The 22,168-nt window shown below is 40.7% G+C and overlaps 4 protein-coding genes across 4 annotated transcripts; 3 read left to right on the forward strand and 1 right to left on the reverse strand.

Annotated features, from left to right (window-relative positions):
* Positions 1–1,051: 1,051 nt before the first annotated feature.
* MONOS_11811 (uncharacterized protein) lies at positions 1,052–1,773 on the forward strand (the record flags this gene model as incomplete). Its single annotated transcript, XM_067864379.1, has 2 exons — positions 1,052–1,101; positions 1,299–1,773. The coding sequence occupies 2 exons, from the start codon at positions 1,052–1,054 to the stop codon at positions 1,771–1,773; spliced, it is 525 nt and encodes a 174-aa protein (XP_067730743.1).
* A 2,896-nt stretch (positions 1,774–4,669) lies between these two features.
* Positions 4,670–5,140, reverse strand: MONOS_11810 (uncharacterized protein; the record flags this gene model as incomplete). The annotated part of the gene is made up of 2 exons (XM_067864378.1): positions 4,670–4,991; positions 5,085–5,140. 2 exons carry the CDS (start codon positions 5,138–5,140, stop codon positions 4,670–4,672), a joined length of 378 nt encoding a protein of 125 aa, XP_067730744.1.
* Positions 5,141–8,317: 3,177 nt separating this feature from the next.
* Positions 8,318–8,737, forward strand: MONOS_11809 (uncharacterized protein; the record flags this gene model as incomplete). Its single annotated transcript, XM_067864376.1, has 1 exon — positions 8,318–8,737. The coding sequence occupies one exon, from the start codon at positions 8,318–8,320 to the stop codon at positions 8,735–8,737; it is 420 nt and encodes a 139-aa protein (XP_067730745.1).
* A 572-nt stretch (positions 8,738–9,309) lies between these two features.
* MONOS_11808fu15652 (uncharacterized protein) lies at positions 9,310–21,210 on the forward strand (the record flags this gene model as incomplete). Its single annotated transcript, XM_067864375.1, has 1 exon — positions 9,310–21,210. The coding sequence occupies one exon, from the start codon at positions 9,310–9,312 to the stop codon at positions 21,208–21,210; it is 11,901 nt and encodes a 3,966-aa protein (XP_067730746.1).
* Between the last annotated feature and the right edge of the window lie 958 nt (positions 21,211–22,168).

A 22,168-nucleotide genomic window follows, 5' to 3' on the forward strand; every position in this document is an offset into this window, starting at 1 on the left:
CGATTGAAAGTTTTTCGATTTCGTTTGAAACTTTTTCGACTTTGAATGAAAATTTTCGACTTTGATTGAAACTTTTTCGACTTCGAATGAAAGTTTTCGACTTTGAATGAAAGTTTTCCGACTTTGAATAATAATTTTCGATTTCGTTTGAAAGTTTTTAGACTTTGGTTGAAAGTTTTTCGATTTTGATTGAAAGTTTTTCGACTTTGAATTATTTTTGGTGTATTGATGGAGATAAAAAAAAGTCAGGATTTTTTTTGATTATTTATTTTTTGAAAAAGAAGAAAAAAAAAAAAACAAAAAAATAAATTCTTCAATTTATTTTTTGTAATTTTGCGAAATGATGAAAATTGATTTTTTTTATGTTATCACATGTGTTGGTGTTGGCATTGTTGGATTTCGCCTCAATATTTTTTGGAAAAGACGTCTCTGGAACTGTTTTTCAGAAGATTCAGATTTGAATCGTTGATTGAGATATGGCTGAATGTTACAGATTAACATGTTAATGGATTTGATGAAAGCCACATGAACTGCACCATTGGAAATTGCATAACTAATACTATTTCTGGACATGCGAACTTCATTTAGATGCATTCTGAAACAAATACCGAACAAAAAAGTGTAGATTGTCAAGCCTTTTCTTTCGCAGTTTTGCTATAAGTTATTTATCAACAGCAGTTCAAATAGGATTTGATGCGTCATGTCTGTTTTTTTTTAAAGTTTCAGCTTGCACATTGACCATCAAACGCTTTGTTCTTTTGTATTCTTCAATGCACTTGAACAATCGCGGATCAAGGCTGGTTGAGATCGCCGGAGCAGAAGAAATGGTACTAAATCAACTGTTCATATCTTCAGGAAGCTCACTCTCTTCAAAAACATCGATTCACATTGAGATGATTTATATTTGAAATCAATAATTATTTTGGAATATGTAACCCGAGCAAAGATCATCTCAAATATTTCGTTGTTTACACATTTTGTCCAATAAAAGTTTCATTTAAGCATTTTGAATTTGTTTTTTATAGGATTGAAATAATAATTGTGAATGTGCATGTTACTTATTACAAAAGAAAGAGATAGACGCAAATGCATGGGAACAAGGTTAAGCAAATGAAGGTTGAGTTATTGTTCTTTGAGCATCTCCCTTCTCAAGTGCTCGTCTTGCTGTCTGTGCTGCATGCTACGCCTTCCGCTCGCATGCAACGAACCCCACGGCCCTCGCGATGAGATGCCCGGACAGCTGGAACAGAACACCGCACTTCCCCTCAAAGTCAAACGTGATGTTGTATTCCCGGCAGTTCGAAAAGAACTGCCCGTGCAGCACATGCGACAGCTCCTGTTGGTAGAACGGCTACACAATCACAAAGCTGCGTGTCGCCGCCGGAGAGAGACAGGCACACGCCTGTGCAGAGGCACAGGCTGAGCCACACGCCGCCTGAGGAGACACTCTCTCCACACCTGCCACCTGGCGCGGCGAGGCCGACCTGTGTGCTCCGCTCGAACATCCCTGAGTCCGAGCACAGGCAGAATGCGCAGAATCAGAGGACGGAGCACGCACATGCAAAGGAGCAGTGCAGGCGCGGAACGGAAGGAGGTAGTTTCCAGACGCGATCTCGATGCCCCCCCTGCAGCAGATACGACATCCACCGGAACGCCGACGACGCTGCCAGCGGGCCCACCGAAAGATCCACTGCACACATCCGCAGCGACTCACACTCGTCCACAAACACACAATACGAAACACTAAACACCACAATCATCCTTTTCCTGTGAACATTCTTCCAGATCCCATTCATAACGTCCCACAGATCTATCGACGGCACACTTTTGTGCAACACAACAATCCTAACAACAACAAACACATCCATCGTATTTCTCTGCTTGTCAAAATTTTTATGCAACAATGTTTCATTTGATACCAAATATCCGCTCCCACCCCATCCCCTTCTCTTCTCTTCTCTTCTCTCTCCTCCCAAACGGCTGCTTTCAAATGAATGTTGCAGGCATCATCACATTGGCTGCATCATCACTTCCACAATTTTCTTCTCCATAATCAGCTCCATAATCACCATCTTCCTCATCAGTTAATCTCACCCGCTCTCAAGTGTTCTCACAAAAAAATCATCATTCATTCTGGCTGATTCAATTCTATCTTTAACTTTTCTTTGCCTTTCAAAAATTGAAAATGAAGTCATACTCAGTTTTTTTGCTTTTCTCACTTTCACATAATTGAATGCCTTTTTTATATTGATCATGTTCCTTGTTTTTATGTTGATTTCAACTTATTGATTTTGATAACAAGGAATAATGAAACCCTTCGTTTTATCAGTGAATCATCTCGCTGAATATTTTCTAGTTTGCTAAATGAAACGACTACATAAAAGTTAAGAAATTTGTCGAAAAATATAGAAAAGGATTGAGACTTATGATAACCATTAAATTCATTTTCTCTGTCAATTGTAATAATTAAAGGATTTTCAATGTTTTGTTTTTGAAAATAAAAGATAATAATCGAAAACATTTCAGTTTATTGTAAATATTTCAAATAATAAAATCCACTATTATTTTGTTTGGAAGCAAAGTTAACTTCGCAGAGATCGCACGATTCAGTCATGTGGTGCTAACAACATATCAACGAATTTGTTTAATTCATCATTTTTTGATGACTCGACTGATCTTTGTCAATCGACTGATCTCGACAAAGATCTTTCGATAACCCGTTGAAATTTCAAAAAATCGATTAATAAAATATTTATTTGTTCGAATTGTGTGAAAATAAAATAAATTAATAATTTATAATTAATTGAATAAAAACAGAAAAACTTAATCTTGATTTGTTGTTTTTTCAATTATCAAAAATAATAATAATAATATTAATATTAATAATAATAATTCGATCATTTCATCCATAACTCATAAAGAAAAAAGATAAAACATCGCATTTTCGGCAAATACTTGCCAATGGAAATGCAAAACCCGATGGTGTGAAAGCTGACATTTTTATGATTCTGTTTGAGTTTGACCTGTTCGCCAATTTCTTCAATCCAAACATGTGAACTTTCAACGTGAATGATAATAATGTTGCTGTTTTCTGGCTGCGATGTATTTTCAAAAATGCAGGAGACGAACAACACAAAAAAATTCACAGGTTTTCAATTGCAGCTGCATTTGAATTTTTTATTTATTTTTCTTTTTTTTTTTCATCAAAGAAATGTTTTCTGAACTGGAGCATTGCACAGAGGAAGATCAAAAGCAGAAAATTGAAGAAATGAATGAAGTGATTGATGAAATGTATGGAATAGAAATTCATTGGACTTTCACAAAAGATTTGTTCAACAAAATGAACGAAATGATTGAAGAAAGGAAAATACCTATGGAGAATGTCATTATACTGTTGAAGCATTTGGGATATAGAGCAGTTTTGATTGGATATATGTTCGGCCACCATTGCTTTTCTTCACTGAGCGAAAGATTAAAAAAGATGATAATCGAAGAAGATGAGAAAAAAGAAGAAAAGAATGAAAAGCTTTTGGTTTCCCTTTGTGAGTGTCATCTTTTGCTTGATAATGCATTACCTTCGAAGTTGACTTCAATTTGCATGTCTTGCCTTCAAAAAGTTGCATCGAAGAAAGAGGAAAACGAGGATGTTCAAAAAGAAGTTGAAATGGCATTATTTGCTTTGAACAAAATTTATTCATCAAACGTGTGTTTATTTAATATTTTTTTGACTGGTTTATTTTATTGTTATTTTTTGTTAGGGAAATGAAAAAGACTTGATTTTGAAAATTATCACAGAAATTATCAAATATCATCAAGAGCATCACAACCTGACTCAACTTGCCTATCAATCTGCTTGGATGTTTTTGATAAACCGATTACACCAAGATGAAAGCTTGGAAGAAGTGATTGTGAATGAGCTTCATTTTATAAGAGAGGAGGAAAGAGAGCTTGAAGATCTGTCAAAATGTGTTAATTGGAAGAAAAAAGAAGAAGAAAGAGCAAATGAAAAGAAAGAAGTGTTTATTATAAGGAGATGGATCCGAACGTTTAAGACTTTCCTTTTCTGCTGTCGATTGCAGAATGAAAAGTTTCTTGTTATTATTGAAAGCATTGTGCAGGCATATCGAGCAGCAAAGGATAATTACGGAGAAATTGGCAAAGAATGCGTTTGTTCATTGGGAGATGCAGTAAGAAACGGAGCAGTTAAAATTGATGATTTGTTGAAAGGAGGAGCAGTTGATTCTGTTTTGAAGGAGATTCAACAAACAACAAATGAAAACTTAACCGCCTGTATTTGTTTGGAATTCTATTTGAAGATTTCAGAAAGATTGAAAGGAAACTCAGATGATGAAATGGAAGAAGAGAAAAGAAAAGAGATGAAGAGGAAAATGCAAGAAGTCATTGAAGAAGAAGGATACGAAGATACCATCACAAGCTTTTATGAAAAATTTGATTTTCTTAGCAGACACTATTGTGATAGATTATCATTGAATATTTCAGATTATTTTGTATTCGTTTGAATCAAAAGTGCTTTTTCTATTTCAAACTTTTCGGAAATTGTTTTTGTTCAGTCAGAAAAAGAAAGGAAACAGAAGAAGAAGAAGAAGAAGAAGAGAGGAGGAAATTGACAGACAGTCGGAAAGCGTCTTTTTCAGCGGTTTGAGCTATATCAATTCATTCTACATCTATCTTCAACAACAACAACAACAACAACAACAACAACAACAACAACAACAACTTCTTCTTCTTCTTCTTCTTCTTCTTCTTCTTCTTCTTCTTCTTCTTCTTCTTCTTCTTCTTCTTCTTCTTCTTCTTCTTCTTCTTCTTCTTCTTCTTCTTCTTCTTCTTCTTCATTTATTTTGTTTTCTTCGTCTTCTTCTTCACCTTCTTTTTCTTCTTCGTCTTCTTCGTCTTCGTCTTTTTCATTGTCCTTCTCGTCGTCATTTTCTTCCTCTTCCTCCTCCTTATCCTTCTTCTCTCCATCAGTTCTCCTTTTATTCGAAATAATTTCCGTTAAAGCCAACTTCTTTTATTGTCATCATCTTCTATTTTTTCTATCGTCTCACCGATGTCAGAGGCAATACAAATCGTGTAATTGCTCTTCTGCTGTCTCTTCAACACCAACAGCCACATACATCATTTGCAAAGTATGCGTTTTGTGCTCGTTTTGTGCTCGTTTTGGATGGCATTGACGAAGCTGCGAACAATTTGAGAAGAACATTTGGAAATAAACAGGAGCGCGTCTTCATCAAAAGAGCAGAGAATGCAAATGGCTGAAGGCAGAGCAGAAGAACAGTAGCTGACTATTACGTTAATCAAGGCAAATGGAAGCGAAGTTTGTGTGTCTTCTCAGTCGGACTGAGATATAACAAGAAATGGAACAGTCTTTCTCTTCCTCAACGATAACTGGAAATTCACCCGTTTTGGAAGGAATCGGGGCAATCATTTTGTGAAAGCCATGTATGAAGATGCGTTTGAGGTAAATTCTGTTGAGCTGCTGAATGAAGATGTGTAAGAAGAGGGGGAAACAGTAATTGGAGCCATTGAGAGTTTTGGAGATGGTGCACATGAATAACAGGAAAAAAAATTCAGCTTTCATAAAGTTTTGTGAGTCATGCGATTGATGAGATGCTCGGCATCGAGGAAGAAGATGATTATGATGAGAAGGAAGGCTGTTGGAGGGAGAGAAGCAATTTGGTTTGTTCATTGGACGAGGGGCAGCTTCAATCTCAGCAAGGCCAAGGTATTGTTTGGTCTCTATCAGCCAGACGAATCATTAGAGACTTTTTTAACATGGATAAAGGCCAAAAGGAAACATCACTTTTTTTTATTAATATTTTGGAAAGAAAGAAGAAGACTTACTGTTTGAGATGAATAACTGAAGGGAAGCAAAAGAGAAGAAGGATTGAGACATTCATTGTTTGAAGGCTGGTGCGCATGGACTTCATTCGAATGGGATGCAGCATCGATTTTGCCAGGTGAAGCAACAGATTGGAGAATATCATTTGCCATTGACAACACCAATGATGCAAATGGAGATATTTTATGGAGGAAAAGAAAGAGTCAATGTTATTATTATTGAAAGGAGAAAGAAAGGAAACACAAAAATTTAAGATGATGCTAAGGAGCATTAAAGCGGGTGAGAAGACAAAGGGAAGAAAAAAGTGAATAAAAAGTGCATATTCAGCTGAATCGACAGGAAAACGTTGTGAAAATTCTTCACTCGAAGATATCACCTTCATTAGCATTATTCCATCTGATAGCGCACCAGTTGCATCAGAAATGTTTTGATGGTCAATGAATGTTTCATGCCATGCACAATATGTTTTATATACAGCGCTGTTAATTTTGGCGATTCTTTTTTTGCTGAATATTCTGCTGGAAATACAGCTGACTTCTTCTCATTTGGCTCAACTTCCCTACGAGCCACTCCAACAGAGAGAGTTTTTTATTCACAATATCTGCTCATCTTCTTCTTCATATTTTATTGCTAACAGCCGTATTTGGCAATCTTCTCCTGCATCGTCTTCGTCTTCTTCCTTCTTTGGGATACGAAATGAGCGAAGATTGAGTGAGTCTGTCAAAATCCACTCTTTTTGAGCATTGCTCGATTAGACATCGCTTTTGGAGATTCTTTTTTTGGAAATCATTTCTAACATTCACGTCAACACAGATGAATGAAACAAGGAGAAGATGGCAAAAGAATGAAAATAATTACACAGAGAAGACAAGAAAGTCAGTCCAACAGAAATGAGAGACAAATCACTTTCACAGAAATGGATCTGGCACTTTCTTTTCATTATTTATTTTGAGATTCATCGACGCGTTCTGACAGAACAACCATTTGATTTGCGATTCAATTTGTAGGGCATTAGAAGCTGAAGGCAGATATTGAATATCAGATGGCATTTATTTCATTGAAACCTTCTCCGTTCTTCATTGGTTATTCAATAAACTCTCTCACTCACTGATTTTTTCTTCAACATTTCTTCCATCTGCCAATTCTGCTGCTGATTTCTCGTTCAATGTTCATCTCTCTTGAAGCTCATCTCTTTCGATCAAAATCATCATTGTTCATCTTCTTCATCAACATTTTTCTAAAACACATTTTATATCAAATTTTTCACGGCAAATCTTAAACAAACATGAAACACTCCACAACTGATATTTCTTTAACTCTTCATATGAAGGAATTCTATGTGAGAAAGCAGTCGTTGCATTGAATTCTGATAAATTAGCAATAGTTTAATCATCATATTTGTCTTCTTCTTCTTTGTCGTCTTCTTCGTATTTATTGTTGTTCATCTCACTTTATATTAGATTGAAGATTGAATTTTTGATGAATTTGAGCAGTTCAATCGTCAGAGCCACTTAACCAAGTCGAAAATTATTTTTCATTTTTTCCTTCGCCCCAGCAAACCAATCATTTAAAAATACTCGATTTTTGTTTTTTGCTTGCAATCTTGATTGTGAAATGTCTTTTTGAGATATTCGTTTTCTTTCATTTTATCTTCATCATCTTCAAAACTGACTTTGATGGAACACAAAAAATACATTTATTTCAGATTCGTTCAACCACTGCCAGTTCCAACATCGGGTTTCTCCTTCAACATCAATTTGGAAACGCAAAAAGAAATATTAATTCCATCGCGGAATTTCAGCTGAAATTATGAAAATAAAAGAGATTCTGTATTAATCCGAGAAAAGGCGATCGGCTTGAGCTCAACAAAAAAGGAGATTAATTCTGGCTTTTTCATTTCAAAGCTGAAGTTTGCACCGAAAACAGAAAGAGCAAGGTTGAAAAAGATTTCTTTGAACAAACAGTTGCAGGAATGGTTTTCGAGATATTTCACAAGGTCGCATGCCTTCAAAAAGTCTCAGAAAACGAAACGATGAGGGAAACATATTTATTCGAAAATTCATTTTTGAAGAGAATTTCTATGAAACAGGGGAATAAACCTCCGACAAGCAATGTTGATTTAATCAAATGCACATATGAGATGCTTTCTTCTTTTTTTTGTGTTTCATATCTTCAATTTTCTTCGACTCTGCCGTAAGCTCACTAATTTTCTTGAAAGTCGGTTCATGCAATAATATCAGCTTTATTATTAGCATCTTCTTTAGAAGCCCTGCCGTATTGTGCACGCTCTTGTGGAAAGTCTTTGCGAACTCGCGTTGTATTTCTTTGATGTCAAGCTTTCCATCATCATGCTTATAACTAGCAATATTCCCTTCAAGAAATACGAACAAATCGACATTCCAAACACCGAATGCTTCTGTTCTGTCATGTCCAACAACCGAGTTGTCTTTCTGAGTGATGCTTCTCATGAAGGCAAACAAAGGCTCTTTCACAGAAGCGACAAATGATTCGCACACAAAATACAGATCTCTTCCGACACAGGCCTTGTTGGCTGAAAACACGATATTGGTGATGGAAAAGGTTGTGGATGACACTTCTGAATCATCCTTGTACTCGATCATGAGAGCTCCGCCTCTTCCTCCAGAACTTGTATCCTCGCTCACAGAGCAGGTGGAGAAATTGGTGTCACTCACAGAAAATGTGTTGGCAGGGGCAGATGAGGCGAATGAGATGCACCCGCCATTGGTGGCAGTCTGTTGGCTCAATTGTTCTGAGTTGATGTTGGAGATGGTGCAGTTGGTGAGGGAGAGGGAGAGGGCAGGGGAGGCTGCAGAGGAGAGAACACAGCTAGCGTGGGAGGCTGTGGAGGTTATGTGAGTGATGTTGGAGGAGTTGAGGGTGAGAAGGAGGAAGATAAAAAAACGACTAAATGCTTATGGAGGAGAAGAAAATGCAAAATCTTTTTGTGTAGGAGGAGTAATTTCTGATGAATTGAAAATAGAAATTAGTTTGTTGAAAGAAGAAATATTTCAATAATTCTTTTTTCAAAAATCATTCACATTGAGTAGAGTAATTCGTTCTGAACTTGAGTGAAAAAGAGTGTATTTTTATCGAATAAACCACATTATCAGAAACTTCATTGGACAATTACAGTGCTATCCCGAAATTGAAATAAACGCTTTTCCCCCATTTTTCTCCAGATATAAAACTGACTCAATTGCAAGAATGAACACTGAAATCCATTATTTAAAACTTTAATTTTCTATTATATGTTTATTTATGGATTATATTGATATTGCAATTAAAAATAAAAACAGAAAATTTCTATTATCGCTGTTTTTTGCTTCCACAAAGTTCTGATTATACTTTCTGAATTGTTTGATTTTTTTTTCAACCAGTTATGGTTTTTTCAACCAAATTTCTCCCATAATGTGCTTTTTCATAAATCCATGTTATTTATTTTTCTTTCTGTTTTGTACTTCTTAATTGAAATTACACAATGCGAAACACATGAAAACAGGCAAAGCACAACAACACTTGGCAGATACGAAAAAACTTCATCGTTTTGCATTTCTGTTGGATGCTCGAGAATTTCTGAAGAAAGTCAATCAACATCTGATGAAAGCGCTGAGAGAAGAATGGTGGCTTTCCCAACCGAAATAAATACGAGAGAGGTGTTTTGCCACACTTTAGTTGTTTCGTCGATTGCATCTTGCAATTCGTCCATCAGTTGCTTGAATATTCATTTCCATTCAGTTGGAGGAAGAGAGATTGCATCCTTATTTGGTCAATCAACGTTTTTTGTCAGAAGTTGCCTGTTCTCTTCGCCAAAGCTATCAACTGATGCTTTCATTCATTCCAGATGTGGATCCATTCGCCTGCTCAATTTGTCTTTGGTTCGATCTCGATCGAATGGCCTTTTTCCTTCATTGGTTTCATTTCATCCGGAAGATGCACTTCAGGATTATCAAAGCAGACTCGAAATAGCAGACTCGACATTTTCTTCTTTTTCGTTGTGCGATTCAAAACCATTTGTCCAATCTTCCATTTTGAGCTTCATTTCGATTCAATCCAGTTCCTTCCAGAACATATCCCAACAACATCCCGAGAGAGGCACAAATGACAAAATTTGTGCATTTTTCTCATTATCGTCCAGCATTGTTTCATCTGTATCCAACCCAACAGAAGGCTGTATTTCACCAAAAGTTTCAGATGGGCAGCTAAATCTTTTTAATTCGACATTTTTGAGGTGCTCCAAAACAATTGGTTCAAAAATAAATCACACAGGCTCAGAGAACACACTTGTGGACAATTGCTTGTATGAAAACACCAGCGGTTCGTTCATAACTCATAATTCAATTGGATCTGCGATTGTCAAAAATACAGATTTCAGAAATTCAACAAATTCTCGATGTATCTATGAAAAGCAAAGTTGTAAAATGCAATCAATCAACAATACCTTCAATTCAATCAGCTCAACTGGCTACGCATCATGCATCGCGCCTTGTGAAGGAACAGGACCTTTAACTATCCAGAATAATAACATGACAAATTGCACAGCACTCTGGGGAGGGGGTTGTTGCCACATTCATTCAGGTTTTTCCAATAAAGATCTCATATCAGATTGCTTTTTTTGCGATTGTTTTACCACCAGTACATATAGTGTATGCAACGGAGGTGGAGCAATTTGGAATGGAGAAGGAGCAAGAGTGTCATATTCCAATGTTATTTTCGAGAACTGCTGTGCAAATGCAACTGTTGGTGGTGCTATCTGTTTTGATTCAAGAGAAATGACTTTGACACATTACAGTTCACTTTCTTTTTGCTTGTTTGTTGATTGTAATGCCAACGGTGATGGAAAAGATATCTATGTTAAAAATCCATGGCAAAATGTGTTGAAAGAAAGCCAATTCAAGAATTGCTTGACAAATAGCTTTTCCTCCACAAATCGTCTTGTTTTTGAAGTTGGAGGTGATAAAAGCGTTTGGATGGAGAAAATTGAAATATTCGTTGACACTTCTGGAAGAGATGTCGCATTGTGTGGATGGAAGAATTCTCCCTGTTTGACAGTGTGCAACTCTGTCAGTGGTGCTGCTTTAACAAGAAAAGATCGTCCAGCTCATATCAACATTAATGCTGGAGCTTATGTGGAGCAGTCACTTTTTGTTGACTCAAAATATCTTTCGTTTGAGGGCTCAACCAATTTTGGAACAAAGTTAAGTGGCAGTTCCTCAAGCAGCAACGCTCTTTTCCAAATATCATCGGGATATGCTTTCCTGACAGGATTGGCCATCATCAGGAACTCTTCTGCATCCGCATCTCTGCCATTATTCTCCATTTCCTCCGCTTCTGGAGAGCTTGTGATTGTCTCATGCAAAATATCTGCCGAGTCATCTCAAATATTCCCATTTGCAACAGCATTTGCATCCATTTCCACTGGCCACTTGATCATGTCAAAAACAACTGTCGAGTCCATGATGTTTTCTGATGTGTCTGCTCTCCGCATTGAGTCATCGACACTGCATTGCTTCTCTTTTGAGAATACCACTTTCAGAGGCATCACGAGAAATGAAGGAAGCGGATCAGTTTTTGATGTGACTTTGACTTCTGGAGACGAACTGAATTTGGATGAGCTGGAATTCGAAAGGTGCATGTGCAACAAAGGGAATGGCGGATCTATCAATTGCATCATTGATGCTGGCGGGAAAGTGACAATCGGCTCCACAAAAAGAATTGCATTGGAGGAATGCACAGTGCCACAAGATATCATCAACAAAGGGAAAGGAGGTGGAATGCATTTGAAGTTGACCGGACTCTCATCAAACTTTGCAATACGCGATGTGATGTTTGGCGGATGCAAAGCTTGGATGGGAGACAGCTTGTTTGTTGATGCAATTTCGTTGAACTCTTCAATAACAAGAATCTCATTGAACTTTTCACTATCAGGGATGAGCGACGATGATCTGATGGGCTTTGAAGAGCAGTGCAGAACAGATCCTGTTCCACTTCTTGCATATCTTCAGACATTCTCTGGAACAGCCCTTGTCGGGGGATCAAAAAACAGAGATTTCTCTGGTTGTGGCACAGCCAACTATCCCTGTGGAAGCATTGGATATGCTGCAGCACTTCGCTTTTCCAATGACAAAAGATACATCACACTGAACCAGAACTTTGAATGGACTGAATCCCTGACATTTAATGTCAATGCATGGGAGGTGAAAAGTCCCACAAGAGGCAGAGAAATCAAAGTGTTGAGCGAAGGAACAAATGCGTCTGAAGGAATGGTCGCTGTTGAGATTGCAACCTCCCTTTCGAATCTGAGTTTTTCAGCATCCTCACTGCTTGGACAGCATTCTTGTTTTCTTTTGTGCCAGCGTGAGGAGCTTGCGATGACTGATTGCTCGCTGAAATGTGCATCAAGTGGAAACACAGAATTTGGTTTTGGGTTCATAAAGATAAGTGGCGGGAGCCTGCTTTTGAACCGGTTTTCCACAGCTTCACAAGTGATATTTTGTTCTGCTTCGTTGATCACATTGGATGGATCTGGAGGGTTGAGCTGTGATGAATGCAATATGAGCAGCATCAAGAGGATGTCTGGAAATGGAGGGTGCATTTCGGTTGAGAAGAACAATTTGTTGGCAAGCAACAGAAACAGGGAGATTGCAATCGATGGATGCTGTTTCAGTGATTGCTGTGTTTGTGAGGAAGGAGGAGAAGGAGGAGGAGTGAGTGCCTGGCTGGGAGAGAATGATGTTCTGATTGTGAATGGCTCGACTTGCTTTCAGGAATGTTGTGCACCAAGAGATGAAGGATCTGGCGGAAAAGGAGGCGGAATGTGCATTTGCTGTGATGTGGCATCTTCTTCTTTTGAAATATGGAATGAAGTTGTATTTTCAAAGGAAATGCAGAACAATGCTGAATATGGAAAGGATGTGTTTGTCTGGTGCGGGAGTGGGATTTTGCTTTCCCAAATGATCAATTCGTCTTCAATTGGATTTTTTGATTCAACGAAACTGCCAACAGACGCGTTGCTTCTGAGCGGGAGTGAAAATGGAAGTGCTTCTCCAGTCATTCCTCTGCATGTGTATCTTTGCATTCTTCAATCACAAATTATCACTGACAGCAACAATGGAGCTGATCACACACACTGCGGGTTTCCCTCTTTTGGCTGCTTCTCAATAGATTACTGCATTGAAAATCGAATAAACAGCTCGTTAAACAGCATCAATGTCGTTTCAAGTTCAACAATTCAACATGAAATAGCGATCTCTTCCACATCAGTGAATGTCTATTCAGGAACGCTTGTGCCTGTTTCGGTCAGAGACACAGGCAGAGCCACACAGGATGGATTTGTGATATGCTCCTCTCCTCTTTCCCTTTCAAATCTGTCACTGAATGTGCAAAGGCAGTTTGCAGCTGCAAGAAAAGCCTTTCTTTTCTCTTCATCGTTGCTTTCCATCTCCAACTGTTGTGTGGAATTCTCTTCAGAAACTACGAATGATCCTGTTTCCTTCAATGTGATTTTTGTTGAAAGTGGGAATCTTCTGATCAGTGGATTCAAAATGGAAAAGGCAACAACATTCACAGCTTCGCCGATCTTTGCAGACAATCACAATTCAATAGAGATTGAGAACAGCAGCTTGACTGGAATGAGGAGGATAAATGGAGACGGTGGATGCTTATACCTCAATGAGGCAAATGGCGATGGGAAAAGCATCACAATCCAAAGATGCAACTTCACTGGTTCATGTGATGAGGGGAATGGAATTCGAGGCGGAGGAATCATGGCGAATGTTGGGAGCGGAAATGCACTTTGCGTGAAAAACACATCTTTCGAGAACTGCATGGTGCCTTCAGAAGATCGCGAATCAGTGGGAAATGGATTGGGAGGTGCGATGTATCTTTGTTTGCACGAAAGCATCAGAAGCCTCGCCTTCGATAATATCTCATTCAGTGGCTGCAATGCTTGGAAAGGAAAGCAGCTGTTTGTTGATGGAGAAGATCTGAGCCAGATTGCAAGCGATTGGTTGCAGTGCTTCAAAACAGAGACTATCTTGGCTGAAGATATGATGGGCTTTGAGAGAAGCACAACAAATAAAGAATTCCACATCCCAATTGTGCTGTATTTCCGAGCATTCGAAGAGCCTTGCTTCGTTGGCGGAGCAGAAGAAAACGGCTTTGATCACACAGGATGTGGTTTTTCTGATTATCCATGCGAAACACTTCAGTATGGCTGCTTGTTCAGATTTGGGAATTCAAAGGCACATTTGACACTCAAAGATCATTTCTGCTTTGTGAATTCAATTGTTTTGAGTTCGCAAGAGATGGACATTGAAGCAGAGGCAAACGGAACACTGATAAATATTCTGCCTGATGGAGCAGGAGAAGGCGAAGGACTTGTCGAAACGAGAAATGTTGTGAACTTCAGCGGAATTTCATTCAATGTTTCTGCAGCATTCATGGAAGTCAATAGAAAATGCCTGTTTCTCTGCACTGGCTCTGCCCTTTCACTGATTGATTGTTCTGTGAACACGCAATCGAAGAAGATTGACTTTGGATATGTGATTGTGAAAGGAGGCGATCTGCATATTCTGAGGGGGGTGTTGAACGAAATAGAACTGCTGGGAGCACCAGTGGTTGAATTGAGCGGGGAGACCAGCCGATGCACCCTTGAAGATGTGGAGTGGAACAACCTGAAAACAGGATCAGTCGCTGGGCTGATTGCTGCCAAGTCCTGCAGCCATGTTGAGATGAAAAACTCGAATGTGTCTGGCCCAGCACAGTTTGGCAATCACGGGGTCTTCTTTGTTGAGGAATCTTCGAGCGCAACACTGGAAAAGAGCAACTTCACCCTTTTGACGAGAAACGAAGGAAATGGAGCAGTAATTGAGGGAAGAGTCGGAGGTGGAAAGTCTTTGAGTGTGAATTCTTGTTCATTCACAGCAATCAGCTGCTTGGCGAGTGGCTCGAAAGGCGGAAGCATCATCACAAGTGTGTCTGCCAACGGGGAGCTGCTGTTCAACAACAACACAGTTGAAGAGAGCAAAGTGAAGAAAGCGGATGGTCTGGGCGGAGGGATGCACATCGAGTTTTTGAGCAGCGAGGTTGGATACTCGATGAAGAACAACAAATTCCTGAGCAACGATGCTTTGCTCGGATACGATGTGTATCTTGTGTGCCCCACTCCGCGCATGACAATCGACCGAAACAAGTGGACAGGATCAGCTGCAGAAGGCCAAGAAGAGAAAACAATGTGGGTGATCGATCCTTCGTTTCCAGAGGGATCAGACACGCTTCTGAAATACCTGTTTCCCAGACCTGACGAAATCATTTATGTCAACACGCTCAATGGCCACACAGACGGCTGTGGCGCTGACGATTATCCTTGCAACGAGCTTTGGCTCGCTTCTGGGAAAATGACTGAGGACAAGCGCATTCTGCAGATTATTTCTTCTTGTGAATTGAGGGGAGCAATAGAGAGAGATAACGATCCGATGACGATTGAAGGGAAAGGAGATGACGGGAGTCGACTGATTGTGACAAAAGAGGGGCACTTGAAGATGACTGTTGGTACTGCACTCACAACGCTGACATTTTCGAAGATTGGATTTGAGCTGCCTCAAACATCAGATTTCGCTGAGCTTGTGGAAGTTGGCGTGGGCACAACATATTTTGTGGGGTGTTCATTCGGAAGCGCCAATCAGGAAGCACTTGCAGAGACAAGCATGCGAATAATCACAGGAAGGGGAGGAAAGATCTCATTCGATGGAGTGATCATAAAGAACATGGTGTTTAATGCTGATTGCGGAATCTTTTTGAGCGGAGAAGCTGGTTGCACTTTTGACAGTGTGGAAGTCAGCAACATCCGATCAAGCGGAATTGGAATGCTTGTTGGAGAAGGCGGAACAGAGGTTTTGTTGAATGAATTGAGAAGCACAAACTGCTCATTTGGGAATGGCAGCTTTGCTGTGCTGAAGAAAGTGAAGATCCTGAACTGGAAGAATGGAACGAGCATGACAGACTGCACGAACGAAGGAGGGAACTGTGGATGTGGGCTTATTTCTGTTGAGGGAGAAAGCGATGTTCAGATCAACGGGACAAGCATCAGGCTGTGCTCGGCAAGCGAGGATCATGGAAGAGGAGGCGGATTGTATTTGGATATTTCAGATAATCCCCTGCTGAACATCAAACTGACAGAAATAACATTTGCAGACAATTGCGCCTTCGAAGGGAAAGACATGTTTGTTTTGAGCACAGATGTGAATGCATCTGCTGTGAGACAAAGGTTTGCGTTTCAGCTGCAGAACGAGAGAAACGAAAGCATTGTTAATCTGAAAGGCACAGATAATGTTTTGCTGAAAGGATCAGTTGTTGATCTTCTGCTATTCCTGATCCAAAGGAAGGAGAATGCAATCTTTGTTTCAAGGAGTGGAATGGACATTTTGGGATGTGGAAGTGCAGAGTTCCCTTGCCAGACATTTTGGAGAGGATATGAAAACATCGATTTGGAAGCACATGATCGAGTAATGCGAATTGATTCAAGGGGAAATATCAAAATTCATTACGATCTCTCATCGTTCAGGGTGATGTCCAACAAGGCAGATGAGAAGTGTGTGGTGCTGTTCGAGAATGCCATGGAAGCAAACGAAGAGAAAAAATCAATTATTCAGAACTCGAAAGAATTGAAGTTGGAAATGATTCAGTTTACTCTTCCTTCTTCTTTCACAAACAACGAAAATATTCTTCTACACTCTGAATCAGACAATTCTTGCCTTTCGCTCAATGGATGCACCTTCAACAGAAACAGCGCATCAGACTTGGAGTTCTGCCTCATTCATTCTGAAGCAGGTGACGTTCAGTTGCTGAATTGTGATTTCTCTTCGCTGTCTTTCTCGTCAACGCCTGTCCAGCTGAATTCTTCGTGTGAAATAATCGGATGCAATTTTTCGTCGATATCCGCAAAGTCGAGTCAGAAGGGAGGTGTAGTTTGTGTGGAGCTGTTGGGAGAAGCGACATTTTCGATGAGCCAGACAGAAACGGTTTGCTGTGGGTGCTCTGAAGAACAAGGGAGAGGAGGGTTTATATTTCTTGAATGCAAAGGAGCTTTGGCTGACAATCCTTTTGCTTTTGGGGAAAGTGTTTCCTTTGCTGGCCACAAGGCGCAGATAGGGAAAAACATGTTCATCTCGGCAGGCGATCTGAACAAAAGTGTGACACTCTCAACACTCTGCTTTGACTTCAGGAAAAGCAGAGAAGACGTGCTGCTGTTTTGTGGAAGAGATTTGGTATGGGAAGACACCACCCTGCTCCGTTTCTTGGAGACATACACAAGCCAAACAATATTTGTGAGCTCTGGTGGATACGATATTATGAGATGTGGAAGCGAAGAGGATCCGTGCAGGAGCATGTGGAAAGGGATGAGGCAGATGGACGAAGCCGCTCCTCAGAAGTGGATAAAAATAGCAGATGAGACAATTGTACAGGACTCGTTCGTTCTCTCCAACTATGTTATTGAGCATGACGAAACAGAAGAGCAAAGTCGAGGGAAGCTGATATTTGCAAACAAGACAGAAAGTGGAACTGACCCTGTCATTAACAATGAGGGAATATTGAAGCTCAACAGGATTGCGGTTGCACTGTCGGAAGGGTTTTGCAACGAACAGCTGTTTTCCATTGTTGGGAAAAGTGGACTGATTGAGATGAGCGATTGCTCGTTTGCAGCTGAGACTCGTGGAGATGCTCCAGCGAAGGTTGGCTTTTTGCTGATGGAAGGTGGAGTGCTGAATGTTTCGAAGCTGTCAGTTGAGAATGTGATGTCGGAGATGGGGGTGTTTGCGATCAGCAACAGATGCGATTGTGCAATGCAGCATCTTGTGGCATCGGGATGCACATTTTCTGGCGAAAGTTTTGTGAAAATAGTTTCTCGCTCATATCAAAAGGAGAATGCTGCTGACTGCTCTGTTTCCATCAAAGACTCCACATTCCAGCTGATCACTCGGAATGGCAACGGGCCTGCAATCATCAGCTCATCTGGCTGCGCCTCGGCGATATCAATCAGCGGATGCACTTTCGATTCGTGCAAGGCAGTTGGCTCTGAAAGAGGCGGAGGAGTCTTTGAGGAGCTTCAGAGTGGAGGAGCGCTATCAATGAGCAAGTCCTCGGTGATTCAGTGCGGATGCAGCAACTACAACGGAAAAGGAGGAGGGCTTTTCATCTGCACCAGTTTTGCAGGCGCCCTCTCATTCCTGTTTGAGAAGATGGCATTCAAAGGAAACAGCGCAAAAGTGGGGAATGATGTGTTTGTGGAGTGTGTTGACATCGAGAATCAGATCAACGAGACACAGTTCTGCTTTGACTTGCGAGAAACTGCATACACGCGGTTGAACGCCATCTACGGCATCGACTCCACAAACCACCAGTGCGACACAAATCTGATGGACTTCATCACAATCCACCAGGCAGACACCATCATCCTGTCATCCGCTCCATCCAGCAACGGGAAGAACGACAGGCAGTGCGGAACACTGAAGCTCCCGTGCCTGACAATCGGCTATGCACTCAGCCATTTGACAAACGATGTGGAAAGCAGACTTCTGGTGGATGGCGAGTCGTTTGCTGAAAAGGAGATGGATCTCGAAGATCTTTCAATCACATCTCGAAAGGAAGATCCCTCGAAACTCACCATATTCCCCGATATTCCTCACACAAGAGCCAGCATTATATCAACTGCAGGATGCGTTTCTGTCTCGAAGATTGAGTTTTTCTTTGGCTCAGACTTTTCTTCAGCACACCACATTTTGCTCACAGCAGGTTCTGGAAGCCTGTCGTTGCTTGCATGCAGTTTTGCCCAATCACAAGAAGAAATCAGCGCTCAAGCGATTGAACTGACGCTCATCTCAATCGAAGATGGACAAGTCACAGCTTCACAGATAAAAATATGTCACATGCACTTTTCTGCTGAAGCGTCTATCCGAGTCGCTCATTTGGATGGCTGTGTGCTTCTCTCTGAAATGAAAGTGGATGATGTTGTTCTGAACAAAGGCACTTTCATTTTGATTGAAGGGGAGCAATCATTTTCTGAGCAGCCAAAGAGCGGAGGCGAAAGAAGTGTTGAACTCAAAGATGTGTCAGTTGACAATGTTTCATCTGCACAGCAGGTGGAAGGAGTCATTGCTTGTTCATCGTTCAAGGGAGGGATTTATTTGGCGAATTGCTCTTATTCCAACGCCTCGTCGAAATCTGAGGCAGGAAGCATGATGACTTTTGTGGAATGCAGCAATGTGACATTATGTTGGAACGTGCTTCGAGGTGACTTGATTCATTCAGGAAAAAGTGAAAATGGCGGAGAAGCAGGCATTTGCCAATGGACAACCTCAGCTGTTTCGTTTGTCAACAGCAATGCAACCATGAAAGAAACCACAATCAAGAACTTTCCAAAAGGAGGTGTAACTGCAACGGGCGGACACTTGCTCATCGAGAAATGCGAATTCATGCGGAATGATCCGGGGATCGAAAAATACCCTTCAGCAAGAAGGAACATTGCGTGTGGAGGAAGCGGAAATGTCAATGTTGTGAGCCTGAAAGGAGGAGACGGGCAGGAAAAGAACGGATCGCTGTGGCTCTTGAACGAAGGATGCACACTGAGCGGGATGGCTCAAGAAAGAAAATCTCCTCTGTTTGTTCCCATTTTGGAAAATGTGAAGATGGAAGACAAAGGAACAGAATTGAAAGTGATATTCAAAGGGCAACTTCTTCTTCCATGCAACTTGTCGTTTCGAGTTGTAACAGCCATTCGTTCCGAGGCGTTGGTGGAGCAATACGAGTTCGAATGTGGAGGGTTTGTCTCAGAGAATGAAGCTTGGGGGATGATTCCTTCAAAATCAATTCGTGATGCTGAAGAGAAAGCAGAGGTGACTGTTTCAATATTGTTTGGAAAAAAGGATGCTCCATCAACAACTGATTCTTTCATTGTGAAGAATAAGAGTGAGTCTCAGACAAGTGGAGATGAAAGGATTGTTGAAGGAAAAAACAAAGAAAAATCAATATGGCCAATTGTGGTTGTTATTTTGGCTGTTGTTCTATTGATTGTTCTGATTGCTTCAATTGTTCTGGCTGTTCGATGGAGAAAGGCAAAGAATGAAGCAGAAGATCTGAGAGAGATTGTGAATGATAACATCAGAAAGGATCCGAAGGCATTCGAGATGGTGACGATGGAGATGTCGCCAGAAGAGCAGTGGAGGAGAGCAGAGAGGGAGGCTGAGAAGAAGGATGAAGAGAGGATGAAGAAGAGGGTATATGCGAAAAGCCTTCAGCATTCAGAATCGTCAGAGCATTTGCTGGCTGAGAGTGGATCGACTGAATACATTCTGGGAAAAGATTCAGACAAGATTCCTGAATGGGCATTGGAAAAGGTTGAGGAAGAAGATGACATATCGAGAAAGAGATCTCCTTCACCATCCACTTCATCCACTTCATCCACAGACACTTCAGACACTGAATCCACTTTTGTTCGAAGGGAGGATCTGTGCCCAACCACTTCGTCAATGTCGAATCTGGTGGATGCGATGGCCTGCTCATCACCACATGAAAAGCTGATTGTGGATCTGAGGGATTCACTATTTATGTTGTTGCATGGAAGGAATAAGACAAAGGAAATGCCGATTGGTACTCTTCAAGAAAGGGAAGTCTCGGCTGCCCAAATCCTGTTCTGGGTGGCTAATCTCGCTCTCCACTCCTTTGATGAGATGGAAAATCCACTCCAATCGCTTGCCAATCTGAGCCCTCACATCGTATTATTCTCGGAGCACATGGTCATCTGCATTGTCATGCACTCAGACCTTTTATCAGATGACTCTGATTCATCATCGATCTCATCATCAACTGTTGTGACATCTGCCAGTGATGATGATGACAATGATGACTCCCTTCCCTCATCGGCATTTGAGGATGAAGATAGCTTCAAAAAAGAGTGTCTGAGGTGGAAGGCACCAGAGCTGCTGATCAACAAGAACATGAAGGCAACAAAGAAGTCGGTGGTGTTCTCGATCGGGATGATGCTGTGGGAGTGCCTGACACTCCACATCCCGTTCGGGGAGTACGAGGCTGTGATTGCTGGAGACAAGATTGCAAAAGGAGAGGCTTTGAGCATGTGCGGAAATGCTGCAAGCTCATTCTCTTTGGTCGTCAGCGAATGCCTCTCCTTTCAGCCTTCCAACCGGCCTTCTCTTGTCTCCATTTTGAGAGAGTTCTTTCAGAAGTTCCCCGAGTCAGCCAAGCTCCCCACAATGACTGACGCACTCTTCACAAACCAGCAATCTGCCATCAGCAGAAACAGCTGCTGCAGCTATTAGTATTTGCTTCTCTCATCCAGTCACAAGCATCGCCATCGTTCCCAGCCCTCGTATTCATCTCTTAATCTCTCTCTTTTTTCTTTTTTGCTTTTGGTGAATAATTACAAGAAAGAATGAAATAAGCGCTGTCTATGGCCTCTGAAGGCTTTCTTTTCTTTTCTTTTCTTTTCTTTTCTTTTGTTTCTGTTGCCTCCAGACAGGGCTTGGCATTTGCCTGCCAGAGTCTGATGTTTGCGTTTTTCTGTGTTGTTTTTGCACTTCGCTCGAAAGTGATTTTTCACAACCACTTCCCTTTTATTGCTTGTAAACCCACTTCAAAATGGAAAGACATCGAGGCAAATGATTTCTAAAATCCTTTGATCTTCCTCTGTGAATTGCCTTCTTTTCTGAAATGAATGCTCCTCAAAAAATAAATCCCAGCATCCTTGCTTTGGCTTGGCCAAGAAATCAAAATCAAAATCAAAAATGTGACATCGTTGGCACCTGCGCAAAAACCCAGAATGCACCTTTCTCAGCCTTGGCCATATTTCTAGAGCCATGCCAAGATGACTTTTTTTTATTCATTCAAAACATGAAATATAACAATATAAAAATTGTTGAGATAAAAACAACAGCAAACGACGTGAAAGGAAATGGCACTCAAAGAAATGAGAGGCTTCAAATAAGTTCCATCAAAATGAAGAGAGAAACACTCTGGAATTTATTTTTTTCTTTAAAGCTCATTGCCTCATTCTTTCAAACTATTCGAGACAAAAGGCAAGAAGCTGAGTCATCATGTGCATTCTTGCAGCGATTGCACCCAGCAACTTGCATTCCCGTTCCATCCCAAAATAACTGCATTAACCAATGAAAAATTCCCAGCTCCATTTGCAAGGCGCAGATTCGCAGAGTATCCCCTTCCACTTTGTCATCCTTTTTGCGTTTCGGCGTTGATCACCAGCTTGGCACTTTCAGCCGA

This window comes from Monocercomonoides exilis, assembly GCF_001643675.1.
Source record: "Monocercomonoides exilis strain PA203 chromosome Unknown scaffold13-1861174, whole genome shotgun sequence".
NCBI classification, from domain to species: Eukaryota; Preaxostyla; order Oxymonadida; family Polymastigidae; genus Monocercomonoides; species Monocercomonoides exilis.